General features: G+C 44.4%; 2 protein-coding genes across 5 annotated transcripts; one reads left to right on the top strand and one right to left on the bottom strand.

Moving 5' to 3' along the window:
- Nucleotides 1-4,752: 4,752 nt before the first annotated feature.
- On the top strand, nt 4,753-9,427 carry LOC136527417 (probable protein phosphatase 2C 60). Of its 4 annotated transcripts, none has more exons than XM_066520141.1 (6): nt 4,753-4,912; nt 5,261-5,343; nt 5,840-6,204; nt 6,338-6,705; nt 7,723-7,959; nt 8,708-9,427. In XM_066520141.1, exons 3-6 carry the CDS (start codon nt 5,886-5,888, stop codon nt 8,954-8,956), a joined length of 1,173 nt encoding a protein of 390 aa, XP_066376238.1. In that variant the 5' UTR covers nt 4,753-4,912; nt 5,261-5,343; nt 5,840-5,885; the 3' UTR covers nt 8,957-9,427. The 4 variants fall into 4 exon arrangements, with proteins under 4 accessions (XP_066376238.1, XP_066376235.1, XP_066376239.1 ...); XM_066520138.1 differs by having other exon boundaries at nt 5,778-6,204; XM_066520142.1 differs by lacking the exon at nt 5,261-5,343 and having other exon boundaries at nt 4,754-4,912.
- A 2,917-nt stretch (nt 9,428-12,344) lies between these two features.
- LOC136528871 (NEP1-interacting protein-like 1) lies at nt 12,345-15,671 on the bottom strand. The gene is made up of 5 exons (XM_066521868.1): nt 15,123-15,671; nt 14,095-14,273; nt 13,333-13,416; nt 13,075-13,245; nt 12,345-12,953 (listed from the first exon to the last, which is right to left on the bottom strand). Exons 1-5 carry the CDS (start codon nt 15,310-15,312, stop codon nt 12,831-12,833), a joined length of 747 nt encoding a protein of 248 aa, XP_066377965.1. The 5' UTR covers nt 15,313-15,671; the 3' UTR covers nt 12,345-12,830.
- Nucleotides 15,672-18,480: the final 2,809 nt, after the last annotated feature.

Here is an 18,480-nt window from a genome sequence, read left to right as displayed (position 1 = left end):
ATTTAGAGAGTGTTTGGTCGATGACTAGAACATGCATATATTGTGCTTTATATAAAAGAATCTTGTGCAAGACTCCTATATAAAAACCACATAATAGCATCAAGAGAAAAATGTCGTTTTCACTAAGAGGCACGACCAAGCTTACTGAGACCGAATAACTTGCTTTGATGGAAGACGGTAATTGAGAGCGTATTTGGTTGATGACCAGAATCCATCATAGGTTTGTCACAACTCAACGTGTCTAAGGCCATGTTTGGATCCACCTTAGCTAGGGTTGTTTGGACCATCTAGCTAATTGGTGTTCACTTAGCACCTTGTTCGCTTGAGCTTATTCAGAACTATTTTTCAGCCATAGAATATTATTTTTCTCTCATAACATTTCAACATAAGCATTAGCATAAGCCAAATTTCAGCATCAACGAACAGGGTGTAGCATGTTGCCTTTACTTTTGTCAAGTCCGATGTGGACACAGAAAAACATAGGGACAATTTCGTCTTTAACTGAGTTGTAGTTTATTTCATGTGCCTAAGATAGCAAAAGATCAGTGTCATTTTTGTTGGCCGAACTTTTGGTGAGGCTAGACCTGGGGGCGGCATGTTCTCGATGCAAACTAAACACGTCCTTATTCTCCTGGATACTATGTTAGAGTGAAGACTCCCCCACCCTTAAAAATAAAAAAGGATAAAATATATTTTTCAATCTCAAAGTTACATGTCAATCTAATTTGCAACCCTAAACTATGAAATCAGATAACTTACACGTTCAACTGTTGAAACTGGACAAATTAACTTAGTCCTTTGGCTGGTTTAGGTAGGTTTCTATTTTCTAAAAATAATAAAAATCTAGTTTGATCTCTTAAATTCATAATTAAATTACTTTAAATCCAGAAAATATGAAACTAGTTCATGTTTTTTTTCTAAAAATGTTATTTACCTATCGGTGCTCTATCTAGAGTTATTTAGACCTTATTTGTTTTATAAATAAATAATAAATACGACTACCAGCAATAGAGAAATAGAAACAGAAATAAAGTGTTTCCAAATAACTATATATAGATCATAAACATGTAGATAACATTTTTAGAAAAATGGTATATTTCTAATTTAAAATTAATTAATTATGAATTTTAAGAGATGAATCATATTTTTATTATTTTAGAAAATAGAAAATCACCTATGAAATCAGCCAGAGGACCGTTTTTACAGTTGAAAGGTGTCCGATACCCAGTTTCATAGTTTATGGTTGAAAATCTAACTGACGCGCAGCTTAAAGGTTAAAAAATATACTTTACCTTTAAAAAATCCAAACTTTGGTATGGTACCTTATATATAGAGAAAGGAATGCACATGGTTACTCCCCTTATATATTATATATTTTTCGGTATCTATTTGTCGATCGTGTGCAAGACTTTTGTAAGGATTAGCCACGCCATTCTTGTTTCACATGTAGTGTTGTCGATCCTGACAGCACTGGCTTCATCGATATGGCCTGCAGTGTTTGGAGCATAAAGGAATTCAGCGAAGTTCGGCACAGACATGAGTCTTATTTTTTTTTCCATGGCTGGCCATTCTCCGTGAAACTTCGCCACAATGAGAACTTGGATCGAGTCCGAAAAGTTTAAGCATTATTGGTCTCCCAACAGGAAGAGATGGCACATAGTTACTCCCCTTAATTTTTATCTACTAGCTCTTTAAACAGCACTGGCAGAGAATGGCCACAAAAGTCTTGCATACTTTCTTAGGCTGGGAAGTTGCATGGATAAGGCACCAAGAATAACTTTCTATAGAACGGGTAAACAAGAGGCCTCGATGAAACCACCAATTAGCTACTACTTTTGTAAAAAAAAAATACAATTCTAAGTCTGGTCAAAGTCAAGCTATCTTAAATTTGGCTACATTTTATATGAAACAGTATCAACATGTATGATTTTGAAGAAGTATACTATGAAAATATATTTCCCTACAAATCTAATGATACATATTGAGTATAATAAATATCGGAGCGAATTCACTAGCGGTCTCTAAGGGCTCGTTTGGTAGGGCTCCTACCGGCTCCAGTTTCTTTGCCGCATTCACTGTTTATGCACTGTTCACTGGAGCTTTTTTTCTCTCTCCCCTCTCCTCCTCTCACAGAGCCAGTGGGACCAGGTGAAGCCAAGGCCCTAAGCTTACATGTTGGTGTCATCTCGATTTGTGACATTTGCGTCCCTAAATTGTTGTATTGCAGTGTCACTCGAGTCCCCAACTCTCATATTTTTATATTTGGATCCCTAACTTGTAAGTCATCTAGGACCCAGAACTTGCACGTCAATACATAGATGACGCTAACCGGGTATGCTAATTGTGTGTTGTTCTGCGAGTTTGGGGACCTAGTGACACTATTGTACAAGTTCAGAGATTCAAATATCAAAATTTAAGAGTTAGGGATCAAAGTAACACCCTGCTCCTGAATTTAACTCTAAATATTGATATATTCCTATCTAAATTTGGTCAAACTTTAGATTATTTGATCTAGCGCTATTGTAGAATTGAATCTCAGTGACAGAGGGAGCAAGTGTGAAAAGAATATTTATGAAGATAGAGTAAGTGTGAAAAGAATATTCATGAATAACCATGTGTAGACCAATAAGTCAACACATTTCGTTGGATGGTAACATGCCACGAAGATGTGGCATGCAATTCTAGTTAAGCATAGCATAAAAGTTGTGCTTGGATTGCATTATAACTAGATTATCGACTAGGTAAAGTTGTGCTCAGTTTTTTCCCCCAAGAACACGCCCATTGACGTGTGTTTCATTAGGAGGGTAAAATAACAAATACGAGGCGTGTTTCATTATAACTGGAGTGACGGGTTAGATATTGAGCTACATACGCCAGCCAATTCAATTGTAAAGTCGTTTATAAACCTGTGAGAGTTCACTCATATTCCAACAATAGGATCAACATCCTATCTTAGCTCCGAAGTATGGCTCAACCTCATTTTGTTTTCAGAACGGAATTGGCTGGTTTTACCACCCACCTTGCTCTATCACTAATCAATGAGATATGTACTATATTGATAGGCTATTATTGAACGTACGAACACCCTCTCACTCTAATAAATTGGTCAGTGCTGATCATCTGCCTTGACATGATCTAGTCATGGTCAGTGTGAACGCCTGAATGAAAGCCATGCAGTGAAGCAAGGACTGGTGCACTATGTGTACAGTGGATACATAAGCATGTTCGCTTGTTGGTTTCAGCCAGCCCAAACCAGCCAGCCAACAGTATTTTTCTCTCACAACAAACCAGCACCAGCCAGTCCAAACCAGCCCAGAAACCAACTAACGAACATGCCCTAGGTGCCGGCGGGTTGGGTGTTTGCTGGTGCAGGCTCTTCATACTCCTGCATCACATTTTTCTTCGTGTTGTTATCTACGCTTCAATATAGAAGCAGTGCAAAAAGATGGACTTTGACAGCTCGGCATGCTTGTGTTGTGTTTGGCAGAGATAAGTACTTCATCCATCCCAAATTATCAGTTGTTTTAGCTTTGTTTAAGTCAAACATCTTTAAGTTGATCAAATTTATAGATAAAATATGCAAATCTCTACAACATCAAACTATATTTTGACAGTGTATTTTTAAAAATTATATAAGGTGTTAATATACATTTTTTTAAAAAAAACTTTGTTAAAATTAGATAAATTTGACTTAAGATAAATTAAAATGACTTATAATTTGCGACAGAGGGAGTAAAAGAGATGGAGACCAGCGGTACCACACTGTTGGCATACCGGGCCGTCGTCGTCGCATACCAGCTGCTGAATTTTCACAGTTCAGAAGCAAATATTCAGAGTTCTGTCCAGTTAGGAACCGCAAAAATGAATATTCAGTCAGATATGGGTCCAAGAGTCTGTGGCCTGATCAGTTGCAGCCAACAAATTTGGTCAAAAACGTGACCGTGATCTTTGGCAAGCTCGTGGCTTTTCGACGGAGCCGGCAGCAGATGCCGATGACGACCTTGGTGGACAGGTAGGTGAAGCAGCTGCCGTTGCCAGGGCAGGCAGAGCCATCAGTCATCTCCCAAGTGTGACCAACTAACTGCATCCACATGTGAACGCATTGACAGATCAGATGGTCATTCATTCACATAACGCTGACGTGTTCGGCTGTTCATTTCTCACCTTATTCTTTCACAGAGCACTAATCATCCGAAATAATCCGAAATCCACTGTGCAAGTGAACAGCCGAACACGATTCTCTCTTTCTTTAATTTCAGTGTCGTCAGAGATAAAATCGAGACTGGGGAAGAATCTTCTGGCGGTTTCGCGAGGTGAATTCGACATCGATTCTGACGAATTTTAGCTTGTTCTGAACGAAATGGGCAGTGAAAAATGTCAGGTCTGACCAGCATGTTCGTTTGGCTGTGGCGTGTCGTAAACGATCGTAAATTTTTAGACAGAATAGTATTTTTCTCTCACACAAACCAGCCAGCAGTACTTCTTCACAAAACAGCAATGATACGAACCAGCCAACCGAACATGGTTAGGCCTGACATTTTTCAGCTCACCCTCGCCGCCCGTCGTCCCCGACTTCAGCCGGTCGCGCTCGCGCGCCCCACCCAAGCTTCCCCTCCCGTGCTCCCCCACCCTCATCATTTCACCGCGTCACCTCGTGTGGGTCGGGTCGGGCCGGGCCGGGCGAGAGCGCGCCACCCGACCCGTTTCGCGGCTGCTCGGGCTCCTTTTAACCTTTTTCCTCTGCTATTTTCTCTCTCCCTCTTCGTCCAGACCAGAAGGAGAGGGAGACACAGGGGAGAGGAGGAGCAGCAGCGTGGCGACGCCCAAATCGAGCGACCTGATCGAGGCCCCTCGCCCCTACTCGCTGAATCCCAATCCGAGCCCGCCAATTGGGCACCCCGCCCACGCAAAGGTGCGATTTTCCCCCTCCTACCTCCCGCTGCCCCCCCTCTTGGAGGTTGGAGCCGCGTGCCCCGGCCCCCAGGATCGGTGACAGGCACCCTCCCTCTTGATCCGAATCAGCGGGTTTGTCCTATTAGTTTTCGGCGCTGGCGTGCCGTGGTATCGTTCCAATTTTGTGGTTTTTTTCGTTCGTGGGCTAAGAAAAATCATGTCTTGTTTCTCCAATTGACGGGGTGCCTGTCATGTGCGGGAAGCGCGTGAGCGTTTCAGAGGAGAAGGGGTGGAGGCTTTTCGGCGAAATTAATGTGTGAATTGCGGTGTCCCAATTTTATCTTTCGTTTCCTCTTTGATGATGCAGTTCATTCGCGTCGCCAAGGAATAAGGATAAGGACCCAGAGAGAGCTTAACAATTTACCTGGCGAGGGGAGGAGCCGGCTTTGCGTAATTATAGTTCCTGGGGGATTGGCTTTGATTGTCATTTACATGCCTAGACTAGATATATTTTCTTCTGCTTATCTGGTGGAAGGAGTCCTACAAAATTCTGCATTTGTCATTGGATTCTCTTCTCAGTATTTTTAAGTCCAGTGCTAGCTTTGAACAATTGTGGGAAGGACATGTCATGATTATTTGCACTTCTACTCTACTGCTATTATGAAGGAGATTCCTGGGGTCTAAGGGGTTTAGAGAACAGTTACGGCAACATTGATAGGATACCTGTAATGTTATTTGCTAACTGATATGAAGTAAAAGAAATAACGTCATCCACTTATCATTGAATCGTGCTTTCAGATCGAAAGTCAACAGACTTCGCAGTTCTCACTAACATTCATAAGCCATAGCTGTGTTTGGCTCATTTCCAGTTGTTTTTGTTATAGGACACAGGGAAGAAAACTATTGGCGCGCTGACAAATCCAACTGTGGTTTTCTTGGACTACAGATGAAGCGGGCTCGAAGGCGTATGTGCAAGAGATGACTGATGAGGGATGCTAGTGACATTGATGAACTTGTTGCGGGCGTGCTGGCGACCATCATCGAACCGGCATGCCCGAACAGGCTCAGATGTTACCGGTAGGCAGGATGGACTTCTTTGGTACAAGGATGCCGGGCAGCATGTCAATGGGGAGTTCTCCATGGCTGTTGTTCAGGCCAATAACTTACTTGAGGACCAGTGTCAGATCGAGTCAGGCCCACTGAGTTTTCTAGATTCTGGACCATATGGCACTTTCGTTGGCGTTTACGATGGACATGGTGGCCCAGAGACAGCCTGTTATATCAATGATCATCTCTTCCAGAATCTGAAAAGTAACTTGCTAACCTTTAATACTGTGCAGTAGCATTATTCCCATTTCTTAGTACTATATCTGCATTTGGCTTTCAGTTTGCACATAAAGGAGCGATCCAGTGATCAATCCATTCTTTCGTGGCTTGTATTTAGGGTTTGCATCTGAGCAGAATGCAATGTCTGCTGATGTACTGAAGAAGGCGTATGAAGCTACAGAAGATGGATTCTTCTCTGTTGTTACCAAACAATGGCCTGTAAAGCCTCAGATAGCAGCTGTCGGCTCATGCTGCCTGGTCGGTGTAATTTGTGGTGGCATGCTCTATGTTGCCAATGTTGGGGATTCCCGTGTCGTTTTAGGAAGACATGTTAAAGCTACTGGAGAAGTTTTGGCTGTCCAACTGTCTGCAGAGCATAATGTAAGTATTGAGTCAGTGAGGAAAGAACTGCAGTCAATGCACCCAGAAGATAGGCACATTGTTGTTCTCAAGCACAATGTTTGGCGTGTAAAAGGACTAATTCAGGTGTGTATTCTGTATCTGAGAACCGATTTGTTGGGTTCAGATTGTTTGGTACAGCCCCAGCTCCAAGAATTTTTTGGAACTGGTCATCGCTAGCTCCAGAAAGTCTTGGAACTGGAGCTGTGGGCATGTTGAGAGTATTTAGTTGAAAAATTTTGTTATTATTCTAGATTGAACACATGTTTAAACCACTTTATTTTGTTCTACAAATTCCAAACCCTGCATGAATCTCGCCATCTCGGGTCTGGAGCTGTGCCAAGCCTGATGTTTGGTCGTCTTGAACTATCTGTTAATGCTGTTACTAAATGACACCAGTTGTATAGGTCTTTGGATGAAAAAAAAAGTGGTTCGTAGGTGCTATTTGAAGTACAACAGAAAGTCAGAAATATTCTTACTCACTTTGTGTTATGATTGATTGTGGCACCATTCATATTTCTCTTGTGCAGGGAGCTTTAGAATTGGATGTGTATTGGGTTTTATTTTTTCTGTATCAATTGTTAGTGCCTAAAGCATATAATGGCATTAAGCTCTTTCTCATTAGTTACTATTATTACTGCTAAAGTGTTATTTGGTGAATATCATGTTCATTTATGTTTATTCGTCAATCAGCTTAACTTTCTATTACTGAAAATACACAAGTCCCCCTTACCCTTCAACTTCAGACTTGTTTGTATAGATAGTTATTATTAGAGATATGTACACATGTATATCATGTTACTTGTACTCCAAGTTGTATTTGACTATATGAAAGTCACCCCCCCCTAATTGGGTGTGAGGTGTTTCCTAACTCTCTACAGTTATTATGCCCAATCTGTTAATGGTTTAATTGCCTGTTAATCTGCATTCTGAAGGACTTGAATGTGATCCCCGTGTATCTAACATACCCAACTGGCTTGCTATGCTAAGATGTTAAGTTTGTGATTTTTTTTATTCTATGAGTTACAACTAGCAAATTTGGAAATACTTTCTAAGTTTTCACATGTATATCAATTATTGAGTTTTCTCCATCTTACATTGCAGGTTTGTAGATCGATTGGTGATGCTTATCTCAAAAAGCAAGAGTTCAACAGGGAACCCCTATATGCAAAATTCCGCCTCCGTGAACCTTTTAACAAGCCAATACTAAGTTCAGAACCATCAATCAGTGTGCAACCACTACAACCACACGACCAGTTTCTCATATTTGCATCTGATGGACTGTGGGAGCACTTAACCAACCAAGATGCTGTTGATATTGTTCACAGTAGCCCCTGCAGTGTAAGTTGTTTTCCCCCTGTTGTATTTCATTTTACTTTGGATACTCACTACAAGCTTCTGTTGATGGGGCATGGACTATGTGATTAAGATAATATGATGAATTTGCCTACTGTATAGCTGACTGTTGCTACACAAAAAGTTGCATCCTTTAGAAAAGGCAAATATCTTTTGCAAATATCATTTATTTCATAGTAACAGAAATATAATAACCCTTGGGCACTGTGCATGTGCACCATCGTGTTTGTTTCGAAATATGTGTAAACAAAATAGAAGGGTCAAATGTTTGGCAAATAATAATGCAGTTCAGGCAAGGTAGAGAACGGAACCACTGCTGTAGAATTGTGATTGTCAGATTGACTTAGAGTTGGACCTATAGCTCCCAGGAGCCTAGCATCATGGCCTTTTTTACCTTGTTTGGCCAAAGGAGCATGCTTAGATGTTAGAAATCTCTCCAAACAATGGGGTTTTCTTAACACTCTAATGCAGAAAAAGTTTCCTTTTTTCAGTAATTTCTTCTGTAGTCCCTCTGGTCGAAATCAAATGACGTCTTGGACAGCTATTTTGACCTGCATTTAGTTAAATATATATTTTTGTCCAAAACATCAACTATACTTGACTGGAGGTAGTAAGAAAACTTCGGTACATGTATTGCTGCTCTTAGCCAAACAGAAGATAAGTTTAGATGTTAGGAGGTATCTGGCTGCTAACTGCACCGTCTAATGCTTCACATCTCTGTTTGGTCTTGCAGGGCTGTGCTAGGAGGCTGATAAGAGCGGCACTGCAAGAGGCAGCCAAGAAAAGAGAGATGAGGTACTCGGACCTCAAGAAGATCGATCGCGGTGTTCGCCGCCACTTCCACGACGACATAACAGTCATAGTAGTGTTCCTTGACTCCAGCCTCGTAAGCAAGGCGAGCACGCACCGAGGTCCCACTCTTTCCCTGCGAGGCGGTGGTGCCAGCGCTGGCCGGCGCAGCAACACGCTTCCACCAACGTGACTATAAAGTGCCTGGTGGAGAGGAGGCTACACCCCTGACTGGAGGAGGTTTTCTTTCCTCGTGTCGAATGTGTTATATATGTACTTGTACCGGCCAAGATCATCCATCCCCCTTCAATGGTGTAAAGAAGTAGGAGAGGCGCGGAAGCTCCTCCCCAGCGTCTTTGAATGCTCTCAATGGTGTCAAGGTGTGGACTCAAGCCGATAGCTCGTCACTGTTCTTCTGATGATGCTCTGTGGAAAGCTCGAATCCTTTCCACCCGAAAAGCAAGTAATATGTCTTCCAGTGCTGGAATTAACCCTAGTGCATATATATATATGAAATAATAATAAGCCAAAAGGAGAAGTAACTTATTTAACTGATGCTGTGAGGTGTATGTATGTTTTGTATGTGTACTGTTTTTTACTGCTACTGCATCTACTGTTGTTAATTGACCGCTGGTAAAGTGACATCGCTGATTTCGTCTCACTATTATCAGTTCCCAGTATTTCTGATTTGACTGTTCCTAGTATGTACTTACTCCCTGTCCCTCCTCATAAAGCATGCAATTCTAATAGTGTTATATCAAATGATTTGAAATTTAACAAAATTCTATAAAAATATACTAATATTTATCGTACTAAAAGAGTATTATTAGATTTGTCATGAAGTATATTTTTATAGCATACATGTTTGGAGTCATTCATGTTGATAATTTTCTATAAGCTTAATCAAATTTAAAATAATTTGACTTTGACCAGGTCTAGAATGGTATCATTTGTAGTTTTTTTCTTCGGATGGATCGTCAAGAAATATATTTTTATAGTAAATTTATTTGGAGTCATTTATGTTGATATTTTTTTTAATATAAATATAGTGAAATTTAAAATAATTTAACTTTGACCAGGCCTAGAATTACATCTTTTGTATTCATTTTAGATGAATCGTCATATAGATATTTTTTTATGATATATCTATTTCATACATGTTAATAATATTTTCTATATATTTAGTTAAATTTAAAATAATTTTTACTTTGAGTAGGCCTAGAATTAGATTCTTTTTAGGACTGATGATGAGAATGGAGGCAGTATTTAGGTTACTACCCGTTGATATAGATAGTAAAACTGAAGGTTACGGGTTGTTTGGTTCTAGCCATAATTTGTCATGACTAACTTTAGTTAATAAGTGTAACAAGTTTCAAAAAAATGTGGTTAGAAAATTTTATGCCACATTTTATCATGTCTAAAGAATCTTGCCACACTTTTTTCAAGCCAAAGATTTGCTTCCAAAATTTGCCATGCCAAAAATTTGCAAGTCATGATTTTAACTAGTATTTGGTTTTCTATCAAAACTTGTCAAACTCTCATATTTGGCTTGCCAAATCTATGACAATTTTTTTGCCAACTTTTGGCTTGCCAAATCTTTAGCATGGCAAATTTTAGAAGCCAATCAAGTAAGACGTAAAATCTAAAAAAAACACAGAAATTCTCTGGTGAGGTCGTCTGTCCCGGCATATCCGTCCGGACTCTCCTGTTCTCGAGCCTGCGCAACCATCCGGCCTAATAGGCCTGCTCCGCTCCACCTTAAGTGTTTCACGGTTTTTCGGAAAAAAAAAAGATAGCGACATTTTCCTTTCTCTACCGCCGCACGCATGTGACCGCTGCTCGCTAGCCGCACGCATGCAATCGCCGCCCCATCCACCTCGCGCCTTCTCCAGCCCGGCGGCCTTCTCTACCTCGCCTTCTCTAGTCCGGCAGCCTTCTCTAGCGTAGGTGTGCCGCACCTATGGCCCCCATCTCGTGCTCCTCCGCGCTCCGCGCCGCGCCCCCATCCACCTCGCGTCGTCACGGCCATGGTGTGCAACGCGGCTAGCCGAAGATACCGCAGCAAGAAGGGGAGGCCTGCGCCTGGGTATACGCTGGGCAACTCTCAACGTCCCCCAGACTCAAGCTTGCTCGCTACCGCGGTTCCCCATCAGGTAGGCCGTGGTCCCCAGCGACGTTGTGTTTCAAGTGTTTCATCTGAATGTTGCAAAAGTAGATCTGCGACGTTGCATATGTTGCAATGACAATGTACGCATATTGCAAGGCTATGTTTCAAGTGTTTCAGGTGTTTTAGATGTATGTTTAAGTGTTCTATCTGAATGTTGCATATGTTGTTATAGCTCTACTCGCATGTTTCAAGCGTATATTTCACGTGTTTCATGTGTTTCATACTTATGTTACAAGTGTTCCTTTCTGGATGTTGTAAAAGTAGATCTACATGTTGTATATGTTGCTATGCCTATACATGCATGTGTTCAAGCGCATGTTTCACAGGTTTCATCTAATTCAGATGTATGTTGCAAATGCTTTATCTGGATATTTCAAAAGTAGATCGGGGTGTTGCATGGCGCCGATGGCTGACGGACAGCGGCCTACTGCAGGCGCCTGTCGCTGCTGCTGGGGTGCAACCGTGGGATAACCCACGTGGGTTCCCCCGTGCGGGCTCGGGGTGGGCGCGGGGACGCGGGTCCTGCGACGGACACGGGCACGGGCGCTGGGCGTGATGCGGACGCGGGGCGTTGGGCGGGATGCGGACGAGGGTTTCGCCGTGATGGGCGGGATGCGGGACGCAGGTGTGGGAGCCGTGTCCGCACGTGACATCCCGTTCGGACTTCCGGACGCTAGACCTTCCGCTAGAAAAATTATATTCGAGTTTAGTTGCTAGCCAGCTAACTTAGTCAAATTCGTCTAAGGCGAAGTGTGGCGGAACGTGACTATCAACCAAATATCCCCCACATGCTATAGCTCATTGATATGGATACCAAACTTATTCAAAACTGAAGCTGGGTCTCGTCGGTTGTGTGAGGAACGCATTGATCTTCTCACCCACCATGAAAACCACGACGACGCCCATGTTCGTCCCGGCCGCCTTTCAATTCCATGCCTCCGTGTCTCTCTCGCGCTCTCGTTGCATCGCATGCATGGCGTGGCACATGGCAACGACCGGTGCAGGTACTGACGTTTGCCGATCCATAGCCTGTCTTCTTTTGAGCACCGCTATATTGTGACACAGATGGTCGAGATCCGTATTTATTGCCATGGCTCTCGCTGTCGCCGACGCAGACGCAGGCATCACGCATGCGCAGTGGCAGCCGGACACGGTGACTATTCGACGCCATGAATCATCTGACCTAACCTACGGACCGAACCAATCCAATCCAATCCAATCCCCGGCCGCCAGGCCGGCGACCTCTGTCGGCGGTCGGCGTACAATCGCCAGTGATACGAACACACGACGAACAGGCCGATCATGGCGTCGGTCACTTGCAGTTACTGCGATATCGATCTGTAGCTCAGGCCGACCAGTTAATCTGACCGAGTCCAAGAATTTTTCGTACCTCAGGCCAAGAATTTTTCAAGAATTTAACTGTTGAAGTGAGTTCGTCTCTGAAGAAGCTATGAAGAACAAAACTGCCAGGAGCCCAGGCGTACAGCAACGGCAAATCGGCAATCAGCATGCGTGTCCAAAGTGCGATGACATACGTACTAGTTTTTATATATTACACCAGATCACAGTCCGGAGATGCATGGAATGGATCGAAGCACAAAACGGTCCATTACATGAGATCTTCAGGATAGAAGGAACCGAACCGAACCGAGAGGAGATAGATGCATGGACGAGGAAGATCGATCATGGCGGGGATCAAAAAAGATGCAAAAGGTACGTACGTAGTAGGACACGTACAAGCAGCAGCAGCAAAGCAAAAAACAAAAGCTCTCTATAAATTAAGGGTTCTATAGATGTCAGTCTCTTCTTCCTCCTCCAGCTCCAGCCTCCTCCGATCCTAGCAGCGACGGGCACATCATCCAGCGAGCATGAAGCCATGAACGCATCCATGGCGTACGGTCTAGAGCTTCCTCCTGCAGAGCGGGCAGGAGCCGTGCTTGATGAGCCAGCCGTCGATGCATGGCACGTGGAACACGTGCCAGCAGTCCGGCAGGCTCCGCACCTTCTCCCCGACCTGGAAATCCTGCAACCATTTACGAACACCATCCATCCAGATTTATTTTCAGAACTCCCAGGTCCCAGTAGCGATTTCTTGTGTCTGAAATTAATAAATGGACGTCGTCAAAGATCGATCTGGACCGTACCTGGAGGCAGACGGAGCATCCGGAGAGGTCGCCGACGGCGTCGCGCCTGTACTCCTCGGTGATCCACGACTCGGGGAGCTTGTCGATGGACGCCCGCGGCATGCCGTTGGTGGCCTCCACCTCGAACAGGTCCGGCGACTCCCTGAACGGCGACGAGTCCACCGCGTTCATCTGCAATAATGGCTAAGGTTCAGAGAGAAGCACACGAACAAGATGCATGATGCATGAACGATCGACCCACATGGATCAACAACCGACCTGACTCCGGACCACCCGCTGCACCGCCGGGTCGACCTTCTCGCGCACCAGCCTGCCCGTCAGGAGGCTGTAGATCACGTTCAGCTGCATTGCAACCGTTTGCGGCCGTTAGGCAAGATAAGAGAAAATTCAGCAGCAGCAGCAGCACAACAGATTAAAGTTCAGTTCAGACTTCAGAGACGCCGCGTTTCAGTCTCAGATCATGTTCACAAAACACCATGCCTCTTTCATGAGCAATAGATGAGCAAGCGTATGGATCATGTGTATATATGCTACAAAAAAAGATGATGCAGAGAGCCAGAGATTGCAAGTTGCAACTATCCTATTCGGCTATTTACCAGTAGTCTAGTATATATACTAACTAGTAGCTGGTAAGGTATGAAATGCTAAGTCAAGACAAATTTTCCACAAGGATTTTAATTGCAGGCAGGAATTGTTCTTTGTTGAGGAGGAAAATGTCCAAACGGGTCTTGGCTGAGTTGCAGGTTCAACAGTGAAGCACTGTGAAAGAAACACACAGCCTTAAAATAACTAATGATCCATGCATATACTTATAAACTACTACTAACTGACTGATCCGCAACAGAAGCTAGCCGACATGCAGATTGCAGACAGAAGCAAGCAAGTCCACGCAAGAAAGCAAGTCAGGTATGCAGTCGCGAGTTGTTGTCCTACTCCCAGCTACTGCTGAATTTGTGATCACCAGTGCTGATCCTGATCTGCAGTAGTGCTTAGTGGTGACTGGTGAGTGCTTATGCTTACCACGTAGAGGATGCTCCAGATCCCGGAGCGGCGCGCCTGCCAGAGCCGGATGGAGGAGTCGACGACCTCGATGGAGACGAGCGCGCCGGTGATGGCGCCGATTCCAGTGCCGCGGAACAGCCCGCTCTCGGTCGCCAGCCCGATCAGACCGCCGGTCACCGCTCCCAGGAATAGCCCAGCTGCATGCATACATGCAGCCAGTGCCTTTTCAGATTAGTAGTTTGCAGCATCAGACATGCAAAGATATTTGTCTTGCTTAACAAAGCAAAAGTGAAGTTGATACATACATAAAAAGAGAGAGAAAGATCGTTTTCCTTAAAACAAAGAAACAAAAAAGAAAGTAAAGAGAAAGATCGTTTGCCAAATTGAACTTAAAAATTGAAGCCATCAAATCTTGTTGCAGCTAGCCCAAAAAATCTGGTAGCTTTAGTGGTGGGGAAGAACATAGATAGCTCAACAAATATGTTTCAGTCAGACAAGGTTGATTCTGTATTTCTTGTTTTAGGGATCAGGCATCAGAGTTAGTACAATACGAACACTTGAAAGTTGTGAGCTTTGAGCAATTGCAACCGATTAATAATCCTATGATGTACAAAACACTTGAAAGCCGAAACAGAGCCAAACCATGAAGAAAATTGTTAGGATTGAAAGGAAAAATAAACAGAATCAAGTGAAAACTTTAGAGGCCCATAATCAGGAACTTTGATTAAAAAAAGCCCCAATTTTGTGCAGTGGATCAGGCTGGCGGATGGGAACAGAAACCAAAGAAGAAAGAAAGGGGAACCTTCTGCAGAAACGTAAACAAGATTCGCATCGCATGCAATTCGCACGCGCCGCGCCCAAATCGGCCACACCGCAAATGCAATTTTACGAGAGCAGAGCAGAGAGAGCGCATCGGAATTCGGATCGAGCGGAAGGTACCGATCGGAGGAGGAGGATGAGCAAGGAAGAACCAGGGGAGAAAAGGACGAGCAGGAAAGGCGAAAGCGCGTGGGGGTGGGGGTTGGTTCGGACAACGTCATTCGTACCGATGGCGAAGATGAAGGTGATGACGCCGCGGCAGACCCTGCGCATCATCTTCCTGCCCCTGGTGCCGCCCCTCCCGCGCCCGGCGCCGCCGCTGCCGCTCCTGGCGAGCGACGTGTTGCTGGAGGACCGCGGGAAGGAGGAGCTCCCTTGCTGCAGCTGCGGCAGGAACGCGCCGCCCGACGGATCCATGGCCTAGCAGGTAGCTTAAACTAGCTAGCCGCGCGCCGGCAGCAAGGACCACCTCACCTGCCGCTTCGCTAGCTTCTTCTTCTTCTTCTTCTTGTTCCCGCTCCTGGGTTTGGCTGAGCTAGCTCTCCGATCTGGTCGTAGCAATCTCCGCTAGTCCGGCCGCTAGACGACGATGGTGCGGTTGAGGAGGTGGTGGGAACTGAGGGGAAGTTGGACGAGGTGACGAACGGACGACGAGCGAGGGAATTGAGGTGGCGACGGCGCAGGCAGCAGCTGCTCTGATGCAAGCAATGGGGAAGGGGAGGGGGGATGAGCTAGGAAGGAAGGAAGGAGGACGGGTAGGTCGAGCGGTGGTGGCGAGAATTTATGGCGCCAACCAAGCCGTCGCCTCTGCATTTATGCCGCGACGAGACCGGAGAGAGCACGGCAGGCAGGTTGCGCCGTTGCGGGGTCACCACGCCTCACGCGGCTCGCCTGCTTACGCTGCTGGCCTGCTGCCCCCTGGTGAGCCCCTGCCGGAGTAGCCGCGACTGCGAGGCGGCCGTGTAGGAGTAGCCGAGTAGGAGTTGATATTTTTGGCCGCTTTGGCGCCACGTGCATGGGTGCAGTGCATGCCCCGGCCCGGCCCGGCCAGCACAGTCGCCTACGATTCCGTACTTACCCCGGGCCTTGTTTAGATTGAAAAAAATTTCAAACCGATGAATAGTAATACTTTCGTCTTATTTGGTAAATATTGTCCAATCGTGGACCAACTAAGCTCAAAAGATTCATCTCGTGATTTCCAACTAAACTGTGCAATTAGTTATTTTTTTACCTACATTTAATGCTCCATGCAAACGGCTAAAAATTGATGTGATGGAGAGAGAGTGAAAAAACTTTGAATTTTGAGGTATCTAAACAAGGCCCCGGTACCAGGCCTCCTGAATTTTACTCTCTATCCTATTAAATATTTGGACACATACACACAGAGTATTAAATATAGACTAAAAAATAACTAAGGGTCTGTTCGTTTGTCTGAATTCTGGACGAATTTGGATTGTTTGGAGGAATGCTGGAGGAATTTATGAGAGAAAAACATTGTTTCGGATGAAAAAATAAACGGATCAAGCCGAGTTTAAGGGTACGTGAACGGGCCTAATTATATAATTTGCGACTAATTTACGAGACGAATCTGGATTAATTAGGCTTAACAAATTCGTCTCGTAGATTACTGACGGATTCTGTAATTTATTTTTTTATTAGTATCCGAACATCTCATACGACACCCTATATAATATCCGATGTGACACCCCAAGACTTTATATCCTAATTTTAAACAAGGTGTAATCCCTCTTGCCTACTATATTTTTTTTAATGAACAGGAGAGGGTTTTTGGTCCCTACTGAAATGGATTAAAAAGGAGAATGAAGGTTACAGTATAAACAGGGACAGAGCTAGAGCAAATTCAAGAAGGATCTATGCTTGCCTCATGGGTACATAAATTTTTATCATATAGGTACGGTGAAAATTTAGCCATAATCACTGTTTTTTTATTTTTGTGTGGGTGCACTCACAACCACAAGTTACTATATAGATCCGCCTCTAACAAAACAAGTCCCAAAGAATTCAGGAACAAAAATGAAAGAAAAAAGAACAAAAGCTAGACCACTATAGGAGAGGTTTAGAGGTAGTAACTGATTCCAACCATTACGGGTGCCTTACTATACACACGTAGTAGTATATTGTATACCTGTTGACGTACACAGTACACAGTACACCACCGCTCAGAGCCTGGCCTGCGTAGGTAGGGGTGTTTGCTTTCTCCTCGTAAGCTTTAGTTGCTGTCTCATCAGATGTTTAGATACATGCATGGTGTATTAAATATAGATTAATTATAAAACTAATTGCATAGTTTACGACTAATTTACGAGACCAATCTTTTAAGCCTAATTAGTCCATGATTTGACAATGTAGGGCTACGATAAACATGTGCTAATGATGAACTAATTAGTCTTAATAAATTCGTCTCGGGGAGTGCTGACGGATTCTATAATTTATTTTTTATTAGTATCTCAACACCCCATACAACACCTTTACATGATACTTCCTAAATTTTAGTTAGTCCGGAGATATCTCCTCCACGCAAGCTAACTAATTCGATCTGAATCCGTCAATCACGCCGTGCTACTGTTCGGTGTGCAAACTAACTAATTCATTAATGGCGCAAAAACAACTAGCCTGAGCTCTCTGACTTCAGTTTTCTCTACGGGCAAATCTGAATTTGCTGAGTACAGAAGAGCTACGTAGACAAGGAACATACGAACCTGCTAAGGATCCATTCCACCTTCCAAGTAGACCAATCGCAAGAGCTCGGGCCAAGAAATTCAATGAAGTGATCCATATCCATATGCTGATTCCACTACCAGACACAGGGTTTTTCCTGTCGGTTTTCATTTTTCGTGTCACCTTCGTTCAAACCGTCAAGAATTTCAGTAACTCCCGTCGGTTGTTAAAAAACCGACAGGAATAAGCTCGAGTATTACTGTCGGCTCTTGAAAACCCACGGGAAACATAAAAACCGTCAGGAATGCACTCACGACTCCTGACGACCAGTCGAAACCGACGGGATTTGCTCGCGCGCGCGACTCACTAGAAAAACTAGAGGACGCGCCCACTACTCGCCGCGCGGCCCGGGCGAAAAACTCAAAGACGCGCCTACTAATACTGTATTGTGGGTCCCACGTGGAGGCATAAATAAAAACGTGAAACCCTAGCCACACACCTGCCCCATTCTATCCTCCCACTCCCATGCCTGCCGCCGCCGGGCTCCTCCCACACCGTACCTCCCCGATGTCCGCGTTGTCGCCGCCCCCAAGGGAATCCAACGCCTACGCCTACGCCACCGTGAGTGCGCTCTCTGACGCCCGCGCCACCGATAGCCGCCGCCCCGAGGGGCTCCCCAATGGGGCTCCCCGATGCCCGCGCTGCCACCCTATCCCCTCCAGGTCCCAACCTGCGCAACGTGCCCTCTCTCTCACCCTCTCCCAATCTCCCTCTCAGATCTGCTCTCTCTTTCCATTCCTGCAAGGGATCTATGTTCACAGTTGCATAAAAATGACAAGATCGATGTTTTAGTTTAGAATGGAATATGGTCGTGTTGATATCCTTGCTGCTGTCTACTTTATTCTG

Source organism: Miscanthus floridulus, chromosome 19 (assembly GCF_019320115.1).
Source record: "Miscanthus floridulus cultivar M001 chromosome 19, ASM1932011v1, whole genome shotgun sequence".
In the NCBI taxonomy this organism is placed as follows: Eukaryota; Viridiplantae; Streptophyta; class Magnoliopsida; order Poales; family Poaceae; genus Miscanthus; species Miscanthus floridulus.
Note: the sequence above shows the minus strand (reverse complement) of the source record. Positions and strands in the feature narration are given on the sequence as shown.

What these genes read in the sequence shown, in the direction of transcription:
- LOC136527417 (XM_066520141.1), top strand. Translation starts at nt 5,886, where the DNA reads ATGCTAGTGACATTGATGAACTTGTTGCGGGCGTGCTGGCGACCATCA. An exon ending in TCTCTTCCAGAATCTGAAAA is followed by an intron (nt 6,205 to 6,337) that starts GTAACTTGCTAA and finishes GCTTGTATTTAG; the next exon opens with GGTTTGCATCTGAGCAGAAT. An exon ending in TTCACAGTAGCCCCTGCAGT is followed by an intron (nt 7,960 to 8,707) that starts GTAAGTTGTTTT and finishes TTGGTCTTGCAG; the next exon opens with GGCTGTGCTAGGAGGCTGAT.
- LOC136528871 (XM_066521868.1), bottom strand. Translation starts at nt 15,312, where the DNA reads ATGGATCCGTCGGGCGGCGCGTTCCTGCCGCAGCTGCAGCAAGGGAGC. An exon ending in TCTGGAGCATCCTCTACGTG is followed by an intron (nt 13,417 to 14,094) that starts GTAAGCATAAGC and finishes GTTGCAATGCAG; the next exon opens with CTGAACGTGATCTACAGCCT. An exon ending in AGCGGGTGGTCCGGAGTCAG is followed by an intron (nt 13,246 to 13,332) that starts GTCGGTTGTTGA and finishes CCATTATTGCAG; the next exon opens with ATGAACGCGGTGGACTCGTC.